The 23,597-nt window shown below is 49.3% G+C and overlaps 2 protein-coding genes across 5 annotated transcripts; one reads left to right on the top strand and one right to left on the bottom strand.

The window, feature by feature from the left end:
* Positions 1–501: 501 nt before the first annotated feature.
* Positions 502–6,851, top strand: fastk (Fas-activated serine/threonine kinase; the record flags this gene model as incomplete). Its single annotated transcript, XM_030751509.1, has 10 exons — positions 502–1,123; positions 1,205–1,532; positions 1,650–1,837; positions 1,982–2,130; positions 2,209–2,425; positions 2,729–2,888; positions 3,220–3,311; positions 3,504–4,200; positions 4,278–4,392; positions 6,151–6,851. Coding segments are annotated over 10 exons (2,655 nt in total), but the record flags the coding sequence as incomplete, so codon positions are not given.
* Positions 6,852–7,202: 351 nt separating this feature from the next.
* On the bottom strand, positions 7,203–20,554 carry ubtfl (upstream binding transcription factor, like). 4 transcript variants are annotated; one of them, XM_030751015.1, is made up of 21 exons: positions 19,872–20,554; positions 17,456–18,881; positions 17,256–17,350; positions 16,330–16,505; positions 16,042–16,125; positions 15,804–15,959; positions 15,626–15,690; positions 15,155–15,275; positions 14,705–14,815; positions 14,287–14,414; positions 10,585–10,726; positions 10,468–10,509; positions 10,006–10,119; positions 9,768–9,932; positions 9,584–9,694; positions 9,215–9,294; positions 8,933–9,122; positions 8,687–8,734; positions 8,467–8,604; positions 8,169–8,267; positions 7,203–7,606 (listed from the first exon to the last, which is right to left on the bottom strand). In XM_030751015.1, the coding sequence occupies exons 2-21, from the start codon at positions 17,512–17,514 to the stop codon at positions 7,532–7,534; spliced, it is 2,199 nt and encodes a 732-aa protein (XP_030606875.1). In that variant the 5' UTR covers positions 17,515–18,881; positions 19,872–20,554; the 3' UTR covers positions 7,203–7,531. The 4 variants fall into 4 exon arrangements, with proteins under 4 accessions (XP_030606875.1, XP_030606874.1, XP_030606876.1 ...); XM_030751014.1 differs by having other exon boundaries at positions 7,218–7,606; positions 8,169–8,270; positions 19,872–20,359; XM_030751016.1 differs by lacking the exon at positions 17,456–18,881 and having other exon boundaries at positions 7,532–7,606; positions 8,169–8,270; positions 19,872–20,360.
* Between the last annotated feature and the right edge of the window lie 3,043 nt (positions 20,555–23,597).

Here is a 23,597-nt window from a genome sequence, read left to right as displayed (position 1 = left end):
AGGCCCATGCAGCATCAGGTCTCCATGACAACAGATTCACCAGTATCACCTGAAGTGTGTGTGTGTGTGTGTGTGTGTGTGTGTGTGTGTGTGTGTGTGTGTGTGTGTGTGTGTGTGTGTGTGTGTGCACGCTCACTGATGGGGGCAGAGTCTTCATCAGTTTGAATTGCAACAAAACCATAATAAAGATCACACTGTCAGGATTTGTACCGCCCACTCCTCAAGTGTCTCTGTGGTGTCCCTGCTCACCTGTACCTGACCGTGTGTGGTGTGTCTCCACAGGAGCGCTGTGCTGTTGCCTCCAGGCGGTCTGGCTGTTGGACTATGCTGTGTTTGTCCACTGTGTGGCGCCTCCTGAGCCGAGCTCGCCGCCTCCCTCCCTGCCCCCCCCGCCCCACTGCTCAGTCTGTTGCCATGTACGCCACCCGCCTCTACAGCACCCCGGGGGGAGGAGGAGGCGGGGGAGGCGGAGGGGGCGGGGTCAAACAGGGTCGAAGGCCTGGTCTGGCTGTGCTTGAGGCACCTCACCCCCACCTCCCCCACCATCCTCACCCAGCCCCGCCTCCCCCCACCTACCCACTGTACCAGGGCCGCCCTGACGCCCACCGAGGAGCACACTTCCACCACCACTACAACCCCCACCCGCAACCCCACCACCTGGCCCCGCCCCCGTTGCCACCCCACTACCAGCACCACGCCACTTTCCACGCATATGGAGGCGGAACTCCATCAGGGGCCGCCACCAGCAAGAAGAAGACGTGGAACTTCATCCACGAGAAGATGAGTTACGACACGTTCTTCACCATGAAGCGGCTGATCGAGCGCTCACGGCGGCCTGACGAGGTGCTGCGCTGGGTCACCCAAAACCCTGCCAAAATCTCCCACAACCACTACCCTGTCGCCCTGCAGAAGATCGGACAGCTGCTGCAGGCCACGCCCCCTGCTCGCACCGTCGGGGACGAGACTGACGGCGAGGCCTCCGGAGGTGGCGGGGCGGAGGGGGATGGGCGACAGATCCTTGAGCATCAGGACTTCCAGACGCTCTGCAACGCCATCGTCAGCGATTGCGCCAAGTTCGACAACTTCAGCATCGTTAACTGTCTGTATGCCGTGGCCGCACTCGGTGAGTTGCTGCGTGATGTTAAGAGGCACACTCACCTTTACCGACTGTAGCGTCACTCACCTTTATCTGACCTCCACACAGGTCTGCCGAGTGACTCTCAGGTAGTCCAGGTGCTGGAGGCGGAGTCTCAGTCCAGGCTGAGCCAGTTCAACCAGAAGGACGTGTCCATGGTGTTCAGCTCCAGCATGAAGCTCCACCCGGGCAGCCAGCACCCACTCACCGAGGCCTGCCTGGCTGGCCTGGAGAAGAACCTGGAGCGAGAGCGCCACCCGCAGACGCTCTTCCTACTGCTCTCATACTACAGACTCAAATGGCGCTCCATGCAGCCGCAGGAAGCTGCTGCAGGGGGTGCTGCAGCCACTGCTGCTAGTAGTAGCACCCCTAACCCCGAACAGCTGCTCGCCAACAGGTTAGGAACAAACGTTTCCTGGTTTGTTTGTTCTACTGCTCACACTGAGATTTATGATGACAGCAGCATTATTTTTTATTTTTTTAGTAGTTCACTCCAAGCATTTGTCTGTTTCAGGAAGATCTTACGTCTGGTCAAACACACCTTGGCGAGTGTGAGTGGGGTTCGAGATCAAGAGATGGCGCTGCTGGACGAGATGCTCGCGGCGTGTGCTCGTGAGGCGAGCAACAAGAGTCTGGAACTGATCTTCAGCTCTCACCTGTTCTACCAGAACAGACAGGAGAGGTTCATCAGCAGCCTGGCAGGTGGGTTGGCCTTCATCTTTAAACTCTCGCCATCAAACACGCAGTAATCGTCATCTCAGGTTTTCATGATGTTGAGATGATTCCACCTCTGCTGAGTCACTTCAGGTGTTCAGTGAAACCATGTGACCTGTTTCTCTCCAATAGATGAGTTACCAAAAAAAGTGGACAGCATCACTCCATACACAATGGCGCTGATCGCTAAATATATTGCCCGTCATCGGCTGAGAGAGACTCGACTGCTCGACACCATCGCTGACTTCCTGGTGAAGAAGGCGGAGTACTTGGACAGTAAGGTGAGGGCTGGTCTAGTGATCACATGGTCTTTACAGCTGTGCACAGGACTCTGCAGGTATGTTTGTCTTTGTTCTCAGGTGATCCAGAAGCTAGTGTTCCCGTTCAGCCGGATGAGTTACCGTCCGTCCAATGAGCAGCAGTTTTTCTCCCGGCTGGAGGAGGTGGTGGAGCTGAAGGCGCTTAGCTCGCCGCTCGCCACTGTCAACATCCTCATGTCTCTGTTCCAGCTCGGGCATTTCCCTGGACTGGTGCTCCATCGAGTTTTCTCGTCAGCCTTCATCAGCAATGTCACCAGTAAGGACCAAGAATTACCAGAAATATGAAACTATTTGACCCACAACCATAAAACTGTCTGCTGCACCCATTAAAACTCGCCGCTGCAAGTAGTACAACCTCCCACCATGAGCATTAAAACTTCTCACTGCAACCAGTACAGCCTTCAAGGTTACAGTGACTTCACTGTGACCTGTAAAACATTCACATGGGACCAGTTTACCACCCAGTATTGATCATTAATCCTGCTGTATTCTTTAAGCAGCAGCACCAGTGTGACCAGTTTAACCAGTGTGACCAGTCTAACGGAGCTCTCCCTCACAGACAGTCCATACGCGCTGATTGTAAGGAGGTACCTCTCCCTGCTGGACGCTGCCGTCGAGTTGGAGTACCGTGACTACACGGGGCCACGACTGCAAGACGCACACAAGGTGCTGATGTTTGACCACGCCCTCACAGCTGACGAGGTCAACCGCAAGTACAGGTAATCTCGCACACCTCATTGACATGAATCCAGGACATCTGTGAACCTTTTAATGAAGTGTGGCCTCAGTTTGATGCAGCAGGTACCTCAGGTTAGTGCGCCTGTTGTGGACTTCGCTGTAAATAAAGTTTGATCCCACGGTTTCCATGTGACTGTTTCCTGTCTAACCTCACTGGGCTGAGGCCGGGTTACCTCATGTTTATTAGAACTGAAAAGCACCAACAGTTCTACTCGATGTTGGCCGCAGAACCCACCAGAGTCATTAAAATCAGCATGTTCTGATCAGGCAGCCTGAGTTCTCTTTGGTTCTGATTGGTCTGTTTCCTGTCAGTTATAAAGGTTTGGTGGCTGAGGCTCTGCGACAGTTGGTTGGAGAACAGAACTACAAACAGGATGAAGTTCTCGCCCCAGGATATTACACAGGTAAGATGCACCTGGACACAAAGAATCTCACCTGGAAATTTGGAATCCTACCGCTCCTCTCTCTGCTGTGTAATCATGCACAGAAGGCAGCAGCACTGTGTGCTGATGTTACGTTGGCTGTTTACATTAACAGAACAATGTGACACACCGGTCCTGCTTTTTCCTGTAATCTGGTTACTCCTCTGTCTGCAGACTTCCTGTTGTGGATGGACAGTTCTGGGCGGGTCCTTCCCATCCGGACTGGCGCTGGCCTCTCTTTGAGCATCCTTCCTCCGTCCTGTGTCGCTGTGGTGTCCAAGCCGGCCGATGCGGTGGTTGGCGCAGTGACCTCAGACTTCCAGAAGTTTTCTCCATTTGTGGCGCTGGAGGAGGGTGCTGAGCCGGTGTGTCAAGTGGGTGAGGGGATGGCCGGGGCTGTGGAGTCCCGGTCCTTCCTGCCTCACCACATTCGCAGCACACCGGGCGCCGCAGGCCACCCAGGACACCTCCGGGTGGGGACTAATGGCGGTCCACTGGATTACGGGCCATACTACGTCCCTCCGGCAGAGTACTACTCGAGCCTAGCCAAAGAGCACTCGCTAGAGAGTCAGGACAGCTCCACACTCAGCAGCCCCCCCTCGGACGGCTTGGCCCCTCCTGGTCCTCAGGGGCCAGCGGCAGCCGCTGCCCCAGACTCCCTCTTCCAGTTTTCCATTGGGAAAATCCTGGAAGATGAAGGCGGCGCAGGGGCGCCTGGAGTCCAGAGGCCAGACTGTGAGCTTGCCGGATTCTACAAAGGAGTGACATATGCCGAGGGCACTGACAGAGGGCCCCCGTCACCGCCACCGCTCCACCCCCCTGAGCAGCCGGACCCCGACAGCCTGCCCCAGGACCAGAGGCAGATCCGGAGGTCAGTTGAGCTCTGGGTCTCTGCATCAGCAGAATCGGGACTGCAGCCCAATCTCTAATGCTGTGTGTTCTCTGCAGGGTCATCATGTCCGTCAATGACAAGTGGCACTACTGTCACAACTCCGATGTTCTAGTGGGCTCCCGCGCTATGAGAGACCGCCACCTGAGGCTGCTGGGATACGTCATCCTGCAGGTGAGTCTAGAACTGAACCAGGTCTCAGACCAGACCTGCTGATTAGAGCGTGTTACGGACTAAATGCTCATCGATAGTCTCACATATGGATGAGTTCTGTTGGCGCCATGTTACCTACACAAACTCCCTGTTTTTAAATTATTATTTGGCCTTTCGCGGCTTTATTTGATAGTGTTTTGCAGTGGAGAGAGACAGGAAAGCAGGAGAGATGGGGGAAGATGCAGTAAATGGCGACTAGGCAGACTGTGGTTTATCAAACATAAAAATTCTGCATCCAGGTCAGCATAATAAAATAGATAATAAATAATTTTGTATTGCAGAGAGGTGATCTGCAGGGAACCCCAGTGTGAGCATCCATATTTAACTGGGTCCCCAAAGCCATGGACAGAATTATGAAGTAATCAGTTCAAAATGTGCAGTTTGCAGCTGGAATTTCTGGCTCAGACAGCAGGTGGAGGCTTCTGTCACTGATCAGGGAATACATTTTTGACAGTCAAGACTTTTTGAGAAATGGGCTGTTTAGTACTTTAAACTGTACGGGTTGCAGCCTAGCACAGGACAGCTTTATCTGAGCTGTCGGCCCGACTCCCAGCTCCTGCTCCCAGGCCGTTTTATTCTAGTATCCAGGGCCTTCAATGTGTCGTATATTATGGGTATAATCAATTTTTGATTGTCTAAAGGCCAGCAGACCCTCCCATGGCTGTTCAGTAGGAAGCAGACAAAACGGGAAAAGAGACAAGGGGCAAAATGTCCAACCTGAAAAGAAAGAAATGAGTGGGAAGCAGGCACATTAAAGTCAAAAATTTGCAAATACACCCTCTATAGAGATCTCTAATAACTTTAATGCCTTCACTGTGCCTCAGAAGGTAGGAGGCAATAGTGAGAGATGGTCATGAGTGATTATGTTATCGTGGCATCCCAGTGGAAGGTCGCAAAAACTGGCAGTGGTGCCTAAACTGGGACAAAATCTGGAGGGTGGACGGCACTGTGGGATTAAAAGGCATCAGGTGACGATAAAGAGAGAGACTGAAGTACTACACCACAGTAAATGAGGAGAATGAAGCCAATAAATCAGCTTATGATAATACAGAAGACAGTTGGGCAATGCCCCCATCTGATCGAAGTTCTTGTAACTGAGATAATCTCAAACTGGGGGGTCCTCCCATCCCACAGAAACAAGGAGATAATCTGATCCAATGATTTAAAAGCTGAAAAACAGAGAGCCATCTAGGAAGGATGTTCGTCTTAATTATATTAGGTTTTCCGTATAGATTTAAGTTCAATCCCATGATGAGTAGATGAGTGGAATGAAGGAGAGTTTACAGAGATTGAAAGGGCGGCCATGCTGCCGCCACCAGCTGATGTAAGAACAAAAACTAGATCGGGTGTTATTTTTAGGTCTATCTGCCACGAGATGGGAATTGAAGCATTTTTTCTCCACCAGACTTCATCCACGGCAGGAGGAATTTTACCTGACAGAACAGGTGACCCTGCTGTGGGCTGCCACTTCAATTGGTCAGTTAGTTTGAGATGTTCTGTGATTGGGTGATTTACCAGGTCGGTGTGGCGCAGAACTGAGGAGTTATAACTCCGAAGGACAAACAGAGAGAGCAGAAACTTCCAGCTTCCTGTGAGGTAAAATCGCTGTTTCTGTGGATGGAGTCTGGTGGCTTTAGAGCGATTTTGCGTTTGATTGGATTTAATCCCTGCTCAGTAAGCTCCTCCCATCACCTGATTCTGTCTCCTGTACCCCCTCAGCTGCCATACCATGAGCTGGAGAAGCTGAATGGCATCGAGGAAGTGAAGCAGTACCTGCACAAGAAGCTGCTGGACGTCCCACTATGACGCCCCATGTGTGTGTGCGTGTGTGTGAGTGTATGTGTGTGAGACCTGCCTGGGGTCAGAGGTTGGCGGTTACTTGGTGACGTCCTGTCCGTCAGAACGGGGAGAAGAGCTGCACAATAACAAGCTCCAACCAAACTCTGTCCATTTTTCATAGCGTTTAAGAACTGATTCCTTATCAATAAACAGGCCAATTAATCAATGTAAACACCATCGGGAGGGTCTGATCGATTACAAACCAAATTATTGGTCAGCTGTAAGAAGCCGGCGGATGCGGTGGTACGTCTCGTGTTAACGTGCAGCTCAACTCAGAACCCCATCAGGCTTTGCTGCCGTTTTCTGAGCACTTTCTATAAATCGATTGAGCCCTGCAGGCATTCAGACTCTGTTCATGTGTCGGAGCCTTTAAGGTGCAGTCTCTAACAAAGGTGTCTCTCACCTGGGAGGATCCAATATCACGTGACCATCAGCACCTCACACAGGGAGTTCTGTGATCTGATTGGTCGCCATGTGGACGATCTCACTTTTTTTCCTTGGGATGGAGGAGGGCAGACCTTTTATAAGGTGTGGTGACCATGGTAACGGCAATGCAGATGTGTGTGTGGGGGGGAACGGGTGGGGGGAGTCATAGACCAGGGGCTGATGGGAACTGTAGTGTGCCAAAGGTCTGAAGGAGGTGGTGCTTAGTGTTGGGGTCAAAGGTCAGATTATTTATTTGTGTACGAGGTGACGGACAGACGGATGTTTGTTTATATTCTATAAATCTATTAAATCTGAGATGAAAGCAAACTGTTTCCTGTGTCCTTGCTGACTGACAGGGTCAAAGATCATTTCACTGGTGTGCAGTAAGACTAAGGGTGACCCCTGGTGGGCATCAGGAAGAAAGCAGGTGTGTGATGTCAGTGTTTGGAGTCATGATGAAACAACACCATAAATGAGAAAAAAGTGCATTTATTAATCATTTTCTCAGGTGGGCAGCTGAACCCTGAACCAAAGCTCAGAGGCTCCGCCCCCACCTGGCAAACTGTACAAACTCTGCACTCTAGCCCCGCCTTCACCACTTTGTCAGAAGGACACCTCAGAGCCTGCCCCACCCTTGCTCGGCTCTGGCTGATAAAAACCAACAAACACTCAATAAAAAACAAAAACACAGGTAACAAAAGGCTCCGCCCTCTTCAGAGGGGAGGTGGGAGGGGCCAGCGCCACATAACTTCTCATTGGTCTGCCAGGATGATTGGTCTGTGAGGAGGCGTGGCCTGCACAGCCTGTCCTCTCCAATGAGGAGGAGGGGGTGGAGCTAGTCTGTGTCTGAGTCACTGGATTCCTCAGAGGAGGTCTGGTCTTCATCATCCTCATCTTCATCATCATCGTTCTGCAGAAACAACAGGAAGTGGTTAAAAACAGGAAGATTATTTAAGGGTTACATCTGTCTGCCCCTCCCTCTTTGAGGGGCAGACAGATGGAAAAAGGACCCACCCACATGATCATTACTAGAAGAATGGGCCCGCGTTTCTGTGAACCGCTCATTTACATATGAGCGTGGGCGGGTCCTCGTCTGGACACGGAAGCCGAAGAGCACCAACGTGGGAGAACACGCTCCCCTGTCTTGTGCTGTGAACACATTTTACGGTCCAAACCAAACTACTGCAGCATCTGTGTGCAGCACAGAGGGAAACACAGACAGCGATTAGAGCAAGACGACAAGTACGCACTTTTATCCTTTTATCTGTGAACCGATACAAAGCAGCAAGTTCAGCCTTAGAGCCCAACCTAATTCACAGCCGTGAAAATCACATCACAACCAAAAAAAGTCCCAGCCGGCACCGCATATGAAACACCAGCACACGACCACAAGGTAATTAACACACACAATCCAGCTACACAAGCATAAATGCGGACATGAGGTCGTCATAGTATTCTGGGGGGAGAATCACCTCGTCGTCATCGCTGTCCGTGCTTCCTGATGTCTCATCATCTTCATCAGAGTCTGATGACTCACTCTTCTCCTCCTCCTCATCCGAGTCAGACATGTCCTGCTGGAAGACAGACAGACGGCGTTTACAACATGCAGCCTGACAGGCTGCACCTCTGACCAGCCAGCAGGGGGCGGAGCCAAGCAGCTGGCTGTCCAGACCCACCAAACCTCATTTACAGAGGACCTGTGTGTTGTTGTTGTGTGGTTGTTTGTTGATGTTGTGAATTGTTTCCTGTGTTGTTCTTGTTGTGTGTTACCTTGGCTCGGTACGCCATCGCCCTCTTGCTTACTGCCACTCCTGGTGTCGCAGCTCTTGAACTTCCTGCCTTCGCTTTCGCAGTGACGCGGACTTTCGCTCCGGGGCTGCTGCGAACTTTGGTGGTGCTGCGACGTTTCTAAACAAACAAACAAACAAGCAAAGGTTCACGCCTACATCCAGGTGATGCACAGACCAGCAGGGTGGGCAGAGGGACTCACCGAGGAGGAGACCTCCTTGTAGACAGCTCGGTCCTGAGGAGACAGAGACTGAGGAGGAAGAACAGACACACATTAAATGAGCAGCAGGGGACGACGCAGCAGAAGCTCTGCGACACAGTTTGGGCAGATTTAAATGTTCTTCAGATGTTTTGAGGATATTTCATTAATATTTTAGCCAAACAGGAAACAGCGGAGGTGGACTCATCGCGCCTTCGGCCTCAGGTTGTGGGAGGAGCAGCAGCTCACCTTGACCCAGGCCTCCAGCTCGGCCTTGTACTCCACCTGCTGCTCCTCCACCAGCTTCTTGTACTTGTCCTTCTGACTCTGGCTCAGCTTCTGCCAGCGTTTCCCGATCTCCACCATCCGCTCCTTCAGGCTGAAGTGGTTCAGCTCGCCATTGGTCAGCAGCTCCTGGGAGAACATCTGGTACCCGCTCCTATTGGACAGAAACAGCAGCAGCTCAAAGTGAGTCGACCTGACCATGAACGTTTCAAATAAAGGCTTTTTGAATCGGGTTTATGGACTCACACTGGAGGCTTCTTCGGCTCGCCGTCAAACTTGGGCTTCCTCTGACCTGCCGCTGGAGTCCTCATCTCCAACAGCTCCCTCTGCAGGACACTCACAGTCAGTGCATCTCAGAAACCAGAGAACACACAGCAGGAGGTGAGGAGCCAGAAATGAGTGGAGGGGCAAAACTGAGGGAAGCATCAGGAACAGGGGGAGGATCCCAAAGCAAAGAGGGAGGAGCCATAACCAAACAGGAATCATGTGGCTGTGTAAAAGCAGCTGTAATGTTGGCTGAACTGCCTGCATTAAAGCTGAGAAGCTGCACCGCCTGTTTGGTGGTGGCGCACAGACAGTAATCATGAAAATGATGTCACACTGTCAGAATCGAACCTCGTAACGTTTCTGGTCCTCTGCCGCCTTCTTGATCCAAGGAATCTTCTCCTTCTTTTCCATCGAATTCCACGCAGCCTCCATCGCTGTCTGGGCCTTCCTGCGGTCGCTCTGTGTGTCGAGTCACATGACACTCAGTGACACTGATGTACAAAGAACATTTAGCTGGGTGATGTTTACTTACTCTGTATTTAGCCAGATAGTCTCCAATCACACTGTGCTGCCACATCTCTGCCGCCGTCTTCGGTGTCTCTGGAAGCTTCGCCGCTGCTGTCTTCTTCCCATCCCGTCTTTCTTTTGGCGGTCCGGCAGGGACCCATGGCTCAGACTCCACCTCCCGACACCGCTCCTGGGTAAAAACAATAAACTAGCACCAAAACTGACCAATAATGAGGCATTAGAAGAAGAAGAACTGGGCGCACCTTGACGGATGGAGACTTGGCTCTGTGGGGGCTGGAGGCCACACCCACACCCAGTTTGGCCCCACCCATTTTTTCCTCAGTCATGACTCTGTCTCGTTCCTCATCTGGAAGACTCTGAAACAAAAAAAAAAAAAAAAAAAGAGAAGCTGATATTACTTCCTGTTTCCATCCTGCACCTTCAGGCTTAGAGCCCAGTTTAACCAGCAGGATCTGAGAGTGGCTCACTGGTCCACAGACAGGATGAAACACGGACGCAGCTACTGAGTAGGGTGACCAGATCCCAGCAAACTAACAGTGCAGTGCCATGATAGGCAATGACATCAGAGTGCTGCCTGCACTCCTGAAAAGGATGGCTGCACACCGAAAGCCGTCTGGATGAGCTTCCCATCGGAGGACGTTTCTCCATCACATGTCTGGGTTCCTTTAACGAAATATGAACGTTTGGGCATTCTGAAATCTTACCTCCAGGAAGCGCTGCAGGTCGATGTCATACTGCTTCTTTTTCTGTGGAGACAGAGGTGGGGTTAAAGAGGGGTCAGAGGGCAGAGGGCAGAGCGATGCTGGAGGCGTGCCACTGACCTGCTCGCAGCGTTTCTGGAACATGTCCTTCTCCTTCTGCGTCATCATTTTCCACTGTTTGCTGCAGAGCACCATGCGCTCCGTGCTCGGGACATCCTTCATGTTCACCATCAGCTCGGCGCAGTACAGTGAGTACCCGTTACTGCGAAAATACCACAAACCACTGCAATACAGCGAGTACCTGTTACTGCGAAAACACCACAAACTAACCAAACCTCAGCTGCTTCTCCTCACGTTCAGGTGGCTTCCTTCAGTTAAACGCTGAGCTGCGGCTCAGTGAGCATCCGTCATGTTTGCAGAAACAGTCACTTAATGTCAGAGCTGGAAACCAAAATCATTAGATCCAGACTGAGCGCATCAATTCTGCCTTAAAGTGCTGATTTAACTTCACTGTTAGAAAAAAAGAAAATCAGTTTCAGCTCTTTGTCTGCAGTCCTGGAAAAACTGAGTCCACCCGCTGATCCAGAGGACTGTAAGACCTGCTTCAGCAGCAGTGAGCTGCAGTGATGTTTCCTGTGTGACTTTATGAGTCTCTCACATCACTGTGGAGGACTTCATGGTCCTGTGCTGCTGTATGTTACAGACAAACATCTCCCCTCCGGTCTCATTTGTTGCAGGTTTGTTCAGCTTTGCAAACCTGAGCAGTGCTGCCATGTTAGAGAGCAGAGGCTTTCTGCTGCAGCCACACCTGCTCAGCCTGTTTCTAACTGCGCTGTCATGACCTTTAGTTTGAGAGGGAGCTCTGGGTTTTTCTGCACGCTCTGACCTTGAGGTGAATTTGCTGAGACGTCTCAAATGTTTTCTACTTGTGAAATATCTTCCTTCAGGACTTCAGATGGTTGGAAATGGCCTTCGAGCCCTTCCCACACTGACGGGGAGCTTTTGCTTCTCTCAGGTCACTGCTGCTGTTTCCTCCTCAGCATCATGTCAACACACCTGAATGCTGCGGACCAGCAAAGTGCTTTTACAGAGGGGTCCACACTGCTGATGATCAGTGAATCAATACATGTGATCAGCAGCACCTGGCTGCTGCCTTCCCTCTTAATTTCATTCCTGTGGAAGCAGTGAGGGTGGACTTCACAGGAGCGTAGCTGCAAATTTAGCTTCTTCATACTGTTGCTTAGAATTTCAAATGTTAGCCAAACTCCTTCCATCATTCAGACTTTCTGAGCAACACTCATGTTTAAACTTCTTCTCGTCTTCTTAATCTTTCCATGCTGACACTACCTGCTGCAGGACGGGAATCACCAGCTTATCATCCTGATAACTGTCTGTTTGGAAGTGTTTCAGCGTCCTGTTTGTGAGCCCTTTAATCTCTGCTTTAACACTAGAACCACCGGGGGCGCCATTTCAACCCCTTCAAAACTTAAATTACGATAAAAATTCCAAAAAGTTGGGACTGCTGTGTAATGATCTGCAAATCTCATAAACCGAGATTTCACTCACAGCTGAACACAGAAAACAAATGTGTAAACTGAGGAAATGCAGCATTTTAATAGAAATATGAGCTCATTCTGAATTTGATGGCAGCAACACGTCTCTAAAAGCTGTTTCAGGTCCGCGTTTCCCGCCGTGCAGCATCCCCTCTGCTTTAACAGCATTCCATAAACATCTGGGAAATGAGGAGGGCAGCTGTTGGACTTTGGGACAAGAATGTTGTCCCATTCTTGTCTGATAGACCAGCGGTCCCCAACCTTTTTTGAGCCACGGATTAATTTAATGTCAGACAATATTTCCACGGACCGGCCTTTAAGGTATGGCGGATAAATACAACAAAATGAATGATACATCCATAATCAAAACTGAGATATTTTAAAAATATAATAATAAACGTGAATCCACTGTGTGCAACTTTATCAGCAGTGTCGTCGTGAGCCCTGAGCTTGTTTCTCTACAACTCATTTTTGCTAGCTTGTGGGTTGGCCGAGTATCGGCCGGCACACACCAATACACTGTCAGTAACAGGAAGCTTTGATTTGACATGGAGAGTGACTGCAGAGCTGCTGTGTCGTGCACCGGAGAGTGTCAGCTGGGTCCGCCTCACTGCTATCCCCGGTGTTGCTAAATATAAATGGTAAACGGTCCAGTTCTTATATGGTGCTTTTCTACTCTAGCTGAGCACTCAAAGCACTTTATAAGACCGTTATGTAGGTCAACAAACCTAGTTCGTTAGACAGGCACGGGAACTAGTGAAGCTTGTGGGTTTAATTTTAGCGGTAACATATCACATGACCAAGGCAAGCGTCTTGACACGCTTCAAGAGTGAGTCATGGATGTCATGGAAAGAATCCGCCCATTTTTCAAAATAAAATGTTGTTCATACTTAGATAATGAAAAAAACGGAAATAATGTAAATAATTTATTCTTTGAGTGCGGCCCGGTACCAAATGACCCACGGCCCAGTAACGGTCTGTGGCCCAGGGGTTGGGGACCTCTGTGATAGAGGATTCTAGCTGCTCAGCAGTCCTGGGTCCATCTCTGCTGCTGGAATAGATGCAGTATGAGGTTTAGCTTCATCCTGCTGACATATGAAGGTCTTCCCTGAAGGAGACAGCGTCTGGATGCGAGTGCATGTTGCTCTGAAGCCTGGATATTCAGCACTGATGGAGCCTTTCCAGATGTGCCAGCTGTCAGGTCCATAGTCACCGATGCACCCCCCTTACCATCAGAGATGCAACCTTTGAACTGATCACTGATAACAGCTGAATGGTCCATCTGCCCTTTAGTTCGGAGGACGCGGCGTCCAGTTTGGATCCGTCTGACCTCAGAACAGTTTCCACTTTGCCTCAGTCCATTTTTAATGAGCTCTGGCTCAGAGAAGGTGGCGCTGTTACTGGATCATGTTCACAGATAGCTTCTTCTTTAACCTGCATGTGTGGATGGCACGCTGAGCTGTGCTCAGTCATTTCTGGAAGTGTTCCCGAGCCCATGCAGTGATTCCCAGGACAGGATCAGGCCTGTTTTTACTGCAGTGCTGCCTGAGGATCACGGGTTTCCAGCCTCGTCCCTGCTCACAGAGATTTCTCCAGATTCTCTGAATCTTTTGACCACTTCTGAGAAACAGACTTTCTAAGATGCTCTTTTATAGTCAATCATGTCACTAACCTGCTGCCAATGAACCTGATTGGCTGCCAAACATTCCAGCTGTTTCTCTTCAGCACCGCTGACTTTTCCAGCCTTTTGTTGTTCTGTCCCAACTTTTTACAGATGTGTTGCTGCCATCAAATTCAGAATGAGCTCATATTTTTTTTATGAAATGGTCAAATGTGTCAGGTTAAATATTTTATTTGTTTAAGCTCAGCTCACTCGGTTTTTATGCCATCTTTATTTAAAACTGTTATTCAGAATTCATTCTGAAATTTTTCATGATGTTCTTCTTCTTCAGGTGTTTATTAGTTTATTAGAATATAATTTTTTATCTTTGATGTGTAATATGAATCATTTGTAAAACTAATAAAACCCCTAAAACTTCCTCTTAAATATTTATTTTGTCAAAGCTTCCTTATAATTAGGAAAACTGGGTGCAAATTAACTTCTTCAGGAAGTGACCTCTTTGCTGTCGGGGGGGGGGGGGGGGGGGGGGGGGTCAGTGGTGGTTTTAGTGTAACAGCTGATCTATGCCCCAGCTGAACGGGGATCAGGATGTTTCATCAGTTAGAATAACCGGCTGTTAGCATGCTGTGAGTGCTGATGGAGACTCACGGTGGAGGTTTGGTCGGCCGTCCGTCAAACTTGTCCTTCAGCTGTCTCTCAGCTTTGGTCAGGACGGAACGAACGTGATCGTCCGAGTTCACGTCTGGATGAGCTTCGAGGTACGCCCTCATGCTGTCCTGTAACACAGAGTGCAGGTGTGATGGTGGTACTCCTTTCAGTGAAGCCTCTGAAGCATTTCTGCCGAGAACATCATCAGATTTCATACAAGTCCTAAAAGTAGTTAAAAACTAATGAAATCCAAGGAAAACGCTGGACTTGGTGTTGGATCAGTGGCCATAGATTAGTTTTCCTAAAGTTCTGCTTTCAGGACTCGTGTGAAAATGTGATGATGTCGCAGAAGGACTGAAATTCAAACTGTTCTCAGACTTTGTAGCACTTCTGTGCTTCGGTTTCATCACTCTGGTACCTCGTAATCTTTCTGGAGCTCCAGCGCCTTGCTGATCCACTTGAGTCTCCGCTTGTCGGACAGCTGGGACCACTGTCTCCTCAGAGCCTCCTTCAGCTCCTTCTGACTCACCTGAAACAGACACACACTCGTGAAGACCTCCTGACCTGTGAGGACATTTAGTCCAGTCCTGACGATGGGACAGACCTCGAGGTCAAACCGGGTCTATGAGGCTGGGAGTGGAACAGGGTTGTCCGATTGGACGGATATATTGGTTTTCAGTGATTGGCCAACCCTGCGGATTGGTTTTTGTTTTGATTAATAAACAATGCAGCGCTAACATGGGGCCAGAGGACCGGCCAGATGGCGCTTGCTAGACTGACGACAGACGCTTTGAAACTACATTATTATCCAACTCTGATGTCAAACACAGACATGCGTGAGTGTACTTTGCGTTTATTTAGTGTGTACCTCAGGGTGCAGCTTCATGTAAGTCTTCTTCTCGTGGTTGTACCACAGCTGTTGAGGGGTCTTGGGTTTCTCTGGCAGGTCCGACTTCTTCCTCTCCTCAATCAGCTCGGGATGCTCCTCCCTGCGGGTCAGCTGATATTAGCCATGCTGCACACTAAGGCCTGATTTAGACTTCTGCGTCAGGTCTTTTCGGGACCTATGTATATAACCAGAAACCCCATTTGAACCCTACGCACTAACCTACGGCGTAACCTGAGTCGCATCTCTCAAGAACGGAACTACACGTTGGGTCGATGCAGCGCATGAGAATTGTGATTATGGCATAGGGTTCAGAGGGGATTTCCAGTTATGTACATAAGACCTGATGCAGAAGCCAGGCCTAACACCACACCCTACACTGCTAAGGCTAACGGGAAGCTGACTAAGAGATGCTGAGCTGTCAGGCAGATGGGATGGGAGGGTTGAACTCACTTGAATCGAGCCATGTTCTTCTCGAACTCTTCTTTCTCACGCTGGAACTCCATGATGTACTTTTGCTGCAGGAGGACAAACAAACATGTTGGCATGTTTTCAGACTGGAATAAAACAAACACAGTCAGCTTAGGTGGTTCGGACTCTGTTGGTCCCCAGTCCCACTTCTGGACCACACCTTCTTCTTGTCAGGAAGCTCCTTATACTTCTTGGACAGGATCTTGGTCAGGTCCAGATTGCTCATCTCTGGGTGGATTTTGGCATATTTGGCTCGTTTCTCCATGAAGAAGCGAAAGTACGGTGTCAGAGGCTTCTTCGGGAAATCTGGGTGAGTCTAAGCATGAGAGAGGTCAAAGGTCATCAGTCTGTCTAGAACACCATGTGTAACAGCAGGGCCTGGTCCCAGGAGACCTCACCTTCAGTTTCTTGCCTTTGTACGGGTTTTTCACAAACTCGATGGCATCCACGATGAGCTCTGTCATTGTTCGATACTTCCTGACCTGAAGCACAGACAAAAACTTTTACTTTGAAAAGCTGAACCAAATAAACACACCTTAATTTGAAAAGGTTTTAATGAACAAGTGAGATGGACTTTGCGGATCCAGAGGTATGAAGGTTAAACAGCTAATAAACAGCCTCTGTGATCTTTCACCTTTAGGAACTGATGTTCAACTGATTTTTAAACATTATAAAATCCGTCGTACCTCAGATGAAACTTTCTGCCACTTCTGGCGGCACATCTCTCCGGTGAAGCTGCCAAAACAAACTTTCTCCCAGTCGAAGTGCGACTCTGTGGTTTTGTACTTCATGGCATCTCCGTCCGGCAGCAGGCTGCGAATCCTTTCCAGCAGAGTCAGACAGTCCTCCTTACTCCAGTCATCTGAGCAGGGAGACAGCAGTCAGAGGCTTGAAAGGGGTCAAGGCATCTTGGAACCAGCGACCATCGCTGAACTTCACAAGTAAATATCTCCAGGTACATTTTACAACAGCGTGTTTAAGCTGAAGGTGATGAACTAGCAGTGAACATGTTAAGGCCACGCTGCTACCAGACTGCAGTTTATCAGAAACTAACATCATCGTCTCTGAAGACAAACATGCAGATGAACAGAACGCTGTAAAGATGCACAACGACAAGAAACCTTTCAGGTAAACACTGCCACCTTATGGTCACAGTTTTCATTACATTTAGCAGTTTTTATAAAACGTACCTTTAGCGCTGCGGTCTGTGCTGCCGTACTGGCCGTCAGGGGCGTCCACACAGGAAGTGACAGCAGCTGATGGCTGGTCTCTAGGAGACCTTTCAGGCTCTGGTTGCCTAGGTAACCCTCTGCCCCCCCCCGCTCCCAACCCCCTCCGCCCTCCATGTATGTGAATTCTCACTGGGAATTTGAGAAAAGTGACCTGCCCACTTTGAAGCCCCAGGGGTTATTTCACTTGAAGTCACCAAATATCATCATCTTCCTGAGGTCACCACGTCACTAACCGCTTCCTGTGTGGACGCGGCTTTACGCAGGCCTACAGGTACTAACAGATCACGGAGGATAGCTCGAACTAACAGAAACCAGGTCCTGGTCTGGAGGAGTATCTGAACACCAGCAGGTGAGTCTGACAGGTGTTAACAGCAGGTTACCTGGTTCCGTTTTGACCCTGGCGCTTTGAGCCATGGAGACGCTGCTGCTGCCGTTCATCCTGCAGCGACTGACGGAGAAAGCTCCGCCCCTCCCTCTGAAACACAAAGTTCATACAGGTTTGCTCTGGTGGACCGGAAATGCAGCTGCAGAAACACGCATACATTTCCTGTTAACACATCAGTGACTGAGCTCAGCTTGCCTCATGTAGTTCCTGTTTCTGCCCGTGCACGGCAGCACTGAGTCCAAAGAGGAGAACATCTGATCTAATGTGCACTTTCTGTTCCACAGGGGGCGCTCTGGAGCTCATCCCGAATGCGTGGAGCTACTCAACAAATTTTCCAGGATAAACATTTTTCTTCTGGAAGTTTTCTTCACGTTTTTGATGCACAGCCTCGAGACGTTAGGCACAGCTCCATTTTTAGATGTTTACAGGCTTCGATCGGAGTAAATCACCTTTCTGAGAGTATCAGGGATGTCACAGCACTCCCAGCCTCTTTGCTGTCTGAGGCATCAGCAGCCTCTTCACACAATCACCTTCAACCACCACAACCAGCTGCTTCTGCCACACACTCCTAATGCCTGCTGGAGGTATCGGCTGGAAACGGTGCTGTCGAGGGAGGACATCCGGTCCTAAATCCTTAACTGACCAATCAGCAAGCGTTAACAGAGTTCTGGTGTTTTAAATCAGCTTCACAAAGAAAAACTGGAGATGTTGGATTTATGGATTTAACAGCACCCCCTGCTGATCTGCAGAGAATTTTGGTACATTTGGCTCTCCGTAGGTCAGCTTCCCGTTTACTGAGTGTCACACAGGGACACCACAGTTTGGTGTTTCTGCACCTTTCAGCTGGGTTCCACCTCCTTCAGAGTGGAACGTTCTGCTCTCTGAGGTGGATCCCTCATATGTCACACAGCTACAGTCTCTGGAAAAGTAAGTGGACCCTGAGTCACTGCAGAATATATCACCTGATATCTGCTGTCCCACTGTACGGGTCACCACGGCCTGCTGAAGGTCAGCCTGACTTCACCTGTTCCTGCATTTTACAGGGTTTATTTATAGAGGCTAACAGCAGGCTCACAGGCTGCTGCCACCAAACTCTAGTCTGTCACTTTTAGACGTTCATGCTCACACTGCCAAATCACCTCACGCCTCAAGAGGGTCACACTGAGCGTGAACTTGAGCATGAACTTTGCGAAGGCTTCTGTTCTTGTTGGGTTTTTTTGTCACTTACAGAAATACATGTGAGGACTGAGCATGCTCAAAATGCCAATTCTGCACGTGCAGGGAGGAAGTTACAGGTTTTACAGGTCCTCAACATGATGCCTGCAGAGAATCTCCATAGCACCTCCTAGAAAATTTCAATGATGTAGCCCCGACACATACTTTGGGCTCCATGAAGGAAATTTGGGACAGGCATAAAAAAGCGCCCCAAATATGGGTCACCTTCAGGTCGGGTCAAATTAATCTGAAGACTGCAGCGTGCTTTCGCGTTTATGTCCATGGCACTGTGGAGAATTTCCATCATTCTCCACAGCATGAGAAGTTATTCTAACTCATCCAGTCACAGGTTTGATCAGCATCCAGACAGCTACAGGATATCACTGACTCACAGTCACAGCGCCACCTAGTGGGAACAGGAACAGCCAATTAGAACTCAGGGCTTTTTCACCTGCAGCAGCTGACCAGGTGTCTGCAGCCCTAATTACTGTTTTAATGTCATTACATTAAGGTTTATCTCACCTGTCCACCTGCCTGATCATTAGATGAAACTCAGTGTGCATGAAAACACGTGACATCAGTACACCAGTATATCACATGACTGGAAGTAACCGGAAACAGTGGAAATCCCTGTATTTGCCTCAGTGCCTGGGTGATTGACAGTTATTGATGATCGACTAATCGATCTGCAACGATCTCCTCCTCCTAAACTCAAGCTTTGCTCCCAGGATTAAACACGGAGGGCGGCAGAGAGCAGCTGGACCGCCCCCGGGTCCCGGTCACGGCCCTGGGATCCGGAGTCTAACTGATCCTGCTGCAGCCGGTGACATTCTGCAGACAGTTTCCGGGTTCTGGGTCCGGACGGGCCCGGTGCAGATGGGCTGTGGCCCCGGGAATGCGACCGGGCCGCCAGGCTCCAGCTGCCCCGGTAATGGCGTCCGTCCTCCGGCAGGAGTCAGCATTAGCTTCCGCTGGCACGAACCACCGAACCGACCGTGAAGGTTTCCCGGTGAAACGTGTCGGAGTGAACCGGGGAATTAAACGGAAAACAACGGATTAAAGATCCGAGCGGAGAGTCCGAAAGAGTCGCGGCTCGACACGTGGAGCGTTTTAACGGTATTATTCGGAGAAACGGATTAAATATAATAAAAATCCGTCGACATCCGAGCGTTTGTCTGCAGTGTAGGGGCTCCAAAACGGTCCAAATCGCCAGAATTGCGGAATATTTCAGCGGCTAAACGGGAGTTTTGCCGATTTTGGGCGCCGAGCGGGCGGGACGGGCTGCAGCTGCCCCACAAGCCTTCACTGCAAAGCCGCCATGAATGTTGTGGCGACTCGGGGACAAACGAGCAGAAAAGCCCAAAAAATGTATTTAAAATCAAAACCTGCCGCTTACCTGCTGGTTCGGACAGAAACCCGGGTTCTTACTGCACACGACCGTGCTCGTTTGGCTGCTTTCGGGACTTTGGAAGTATGTTTTTTTCAGCCGTAAACCCCGGGGAGTCAGGTCGAAACGAATCCGACAAAAGGAGCGTCTAGTCCGGTATGAAACTCCGCCCAGCGCCGCAGGGGGAGGAACTCCGGGGGAAAACATGAGGACAAAGGCGGAGGATGAAACCAGAGACAGCGGCTAAAACAGCAGCCAGAGCCGCTGAAACCGCTGCACACGCACACTTATCACACTATTTTACATTTAGACCGTTTTCACTCAAACCGAACTGCGGCTGCGTCCTCCTCCTAACCTGCCCTGTTGACGTCCACCTGGTCCGAGTCCAGATGCTGAACCGGCGGGGAGGCAGATGACTGGGGACCGGGGACCGCCGGCCAGCCGCCGGCATAGATACAGCCGGGGAGACGCGGAGGAGAGCGGCTGGTCGGATGCTCTTGGCTTCGGGAGGAAGTCATAGGGTCGGTCGGCAGCTCGGGGCTCCCTCCCCGGCCTGACGCAGTGCTCATCAGGGGCTCAGGGGCGGCAGAGGAACCCGCATCCCGCAGACAGCCTACCGCATCCAAGTGACACCCCGCCCGCTGAAAGCAGCCCGCCTGCCGGGTCCGAGCTCCCGAGTCCCCGGAGACTGAGAGAGAGCCGAGCTGTGTGATGAGCGATCAGTGAGGTCATCACCTGAACCTGCACCTGTCACAGGTGGGGTGAGGGGGTGGTTCTGCTATTAGTCCTAATAAAGTTCAGTATTCTTGCCAAAAAAAAAAAAAAAAAAAAAAAGCGTTTTCTGTTTTATTCTGAAATCAACACAGTGGACCCTATTAGGGCCCCGGGCCCCCCTCACAGCGCTGAAGTGAGGACACCTGCACTGCGGGCCTCACCTGCGGGAGGCTCAGAGGTCACTCTTTGGGTTCAGATCAGAACCGGGTCCCGGTTCTGGGGCCTGGAAGTGTGTTACATCAATGACGGTCCTCACAAATGCAGGAAGACATTCGGTGGCCCCTGAGCGTTTCACTGCTGCCCCCTGCTGGCCCGGATGTTCAGCACTTTAAAGAGATGGAGGTCATCCTCTCTAACAGCTGTGCAGCAGCCAAAGCAGTCTCGAAATGATCACATTTCTAGTGATGAAGAGTCCTGAGAGATGAAGAGGTGCCTGGACCTAGACCCCAGCTTTATGAATTTCCTGTGATCTGAACCAAAGTGGCATTAATGGGCAGGTTAGGACCAACTGTTCAATAAAGAGCTGAACTCTGAGGGACTGGCTGATTCTCTCTGTGTGTTAATGTTAAACTGATAATGTCAGAAAGTCGCTGGTGTTCATCAGATCACATTTATTCTAATAGGAGCAAAGCATTTTCAAACGTTCCCACTTGTGTTTATGCAGCCCAAACATTTCAATATTTTACAGGATTTTATGTAGAAATTAGACTCAGGGCCCATTTAATTAGGTACACCTTGTGCTCTGCTGGCCTGAGATCTGTGACTGCAGAGGCCGTCTGACTGCAGTGAACTCACTGTGATGTTCAAGAAACCAGCCTGAGATGGTGGAGCTCTGTGACATGGAGCAGGATAACGCTGAAGCACCTTGAGGCGACTGGTGTAATTTGGCACTATATGAGTAAAATTGAGTTGAACTGAAAATATTAGCAGCCATCAGAGGATGTGCACTGAGGTCACAACAGGATGAACATGGTCAGCAGCAACACTCAGGCAGGCTGTGGGGTTTAAATGATGCCCAGTTGGTACCCAAAGGAAATATCCCCACAGCAGCAGCAGGTAATCTCAGCGTCCTCACAGACACACAAACCTGCTGCTGTCTCCTTCCTGTCTCTGTTTCTGTCTGCTGAACCAGCTTTTAAACACCAACAAATGCACAGAGAGCTTTTCTTTGAAAAACATACTTTTGGGATGTCCACTGACAGAACAGGAAGAAACACTTTTTTTGTTGATGTTGGAAAAAAATAAATAAAACAGTATGGCAGAAATATTCCCTGGATCCTTGTTTCTTTGTGGTGCGGATCCAGTCTCAGGTCAGCTACAGCTCGCCTCCAGCTTCAACTTGGCTCAGCAACTTTAAAGTTAATGTTTTCATCCTGAATTGGTTGAACAAAAAATGGCAATTTTCATTAGAGACGTGAATCCGTGTGTCATTTCACACATCTGCCAGCGTATTTGGAAGTACTGTGTCAATGACAGCTTAGGTTTTGGGATGGCTGCAGCTGTGTGTGTGTGTGTGTGTGTTTTATATTTATTTTGATAAATATTGACAATAAATGGTTTCAAGATCTAAAGTTTAAGAGAATAAAATTCAGTTTTTTTTTTCTAATTGGGGCCATCCAAGAACCAAATGAGAAAAAAAATCATAATTTTATTCTCTTAAACTTTAGTGAGTGGGGCGAGTGCACAGAATCCTGATTGGATAATCCGGCCCTGAGCTCAGTGGTGCTTCCGGGTGAACCTGGAGACTTCCTGTGTTGTTGGTACAGTGTAACTGTGATTATGCGCTGGATTTGAGTCCGTGCTGCCAGGCTGTTTGCACCCTGATGGCTTCACTCTGTCTTTACTTGACATTTTGTGACCAGAGTGATCGATCCATTGATCTGCTGCTGTGCTCTGACTCTCCTGAGCTGCAGCAGACTTTTTACACTGAATTTAAATAAAATATAAGAATAATTGTTTTATAAAAAGGAAGTGTGTGAACCTAAATGTTTGTCTGTTCACCTGTCACAATAAAAGCATGGCACAAGGCTCACAAAGGAGATTTGGGACACTTTAAAAATGTATTTATTCAGCTCAGACACACTGAACCACTGAGTCTCACCTTCTACACCTGAGCCGGGTCAGTGGTTATAAACCAGAACCAGAATCTTCACCAGACACTGCGCAAGCTCCCAGCATGCACCAACAGACCAGGCCCAGCGTGATATGAGGCCCCAGGCAGAATCTCATTTGGGGGCCCCACCCCCAGCTACACCCATTGCTTACCACCATCTCAGCACCATCATAATTAACTATATACATTTACAAGACAACTTAGCTGTCTTAATCACTTTTGAAATATGCAAAAATCACAACAGTCACAAACATTTAACACAAACATAAATATGATTTTCTTACATAAACTGTAAATGTAATAACAGACAGTATTAAATAAATATAACCATATATAGCAAAGAACAAAAAAGAAATTAGATCCAAACTATTTACGTGCTCTTCACTTACAGAGAAGGATAAAACTGTTATATTAAATGCTATCGCACTTGTCATTAATAAAGTATCTCACAGGCCAGTCCACATTAATCTGGGGGGAAAAAACTCACCTGTAATCATGGAACAAAAGAACACCAGTACTGGAAGACTCCTCTCTCTCTCTCTCTGCTCTAAAACAGAGATACAGAAAATCATTTGTACCCACATGTAACCACAGCCAGTTTTTAAGTCTCATACAAACAGCAGATGAGCTATGTCAGATATATGATTAATAAAGTTCTTATTTATGATAAAATACTGTAATTATTCATGGAAGTACACCTTTATTTTGTTGAGTTTTTTGCTCCCCTAGCCCAGTAGGATAAGTCCTTTTTGGGGCATACTTGCTGCGATCTGTTATAATGAACAGTTATAATGACCCCGCTCTGACACAGGTGGTAGAAATCCTGAAACCAGTCTTGCTGTCAGACT

Source organism: Archocentrus centrarchus, chromosome 17 (assembly GCF_007364275.1).
Source record: "Archocentrus centrarchus isolate MPI-CPG fArcCen1 chromosome 17, fArcCen1, whole genome shotgun sequence".
NCBI lineage: Eukaryota > Metazoa > Chordata > Actinopteri > Cichliformes > Cichlidae > Archocentrus > Archocentrus centrarchus.
Note: the sequence above shows the minus strand (reverse complement) of the source record. Positions and strands in the feature narration are given on the sequence as shown.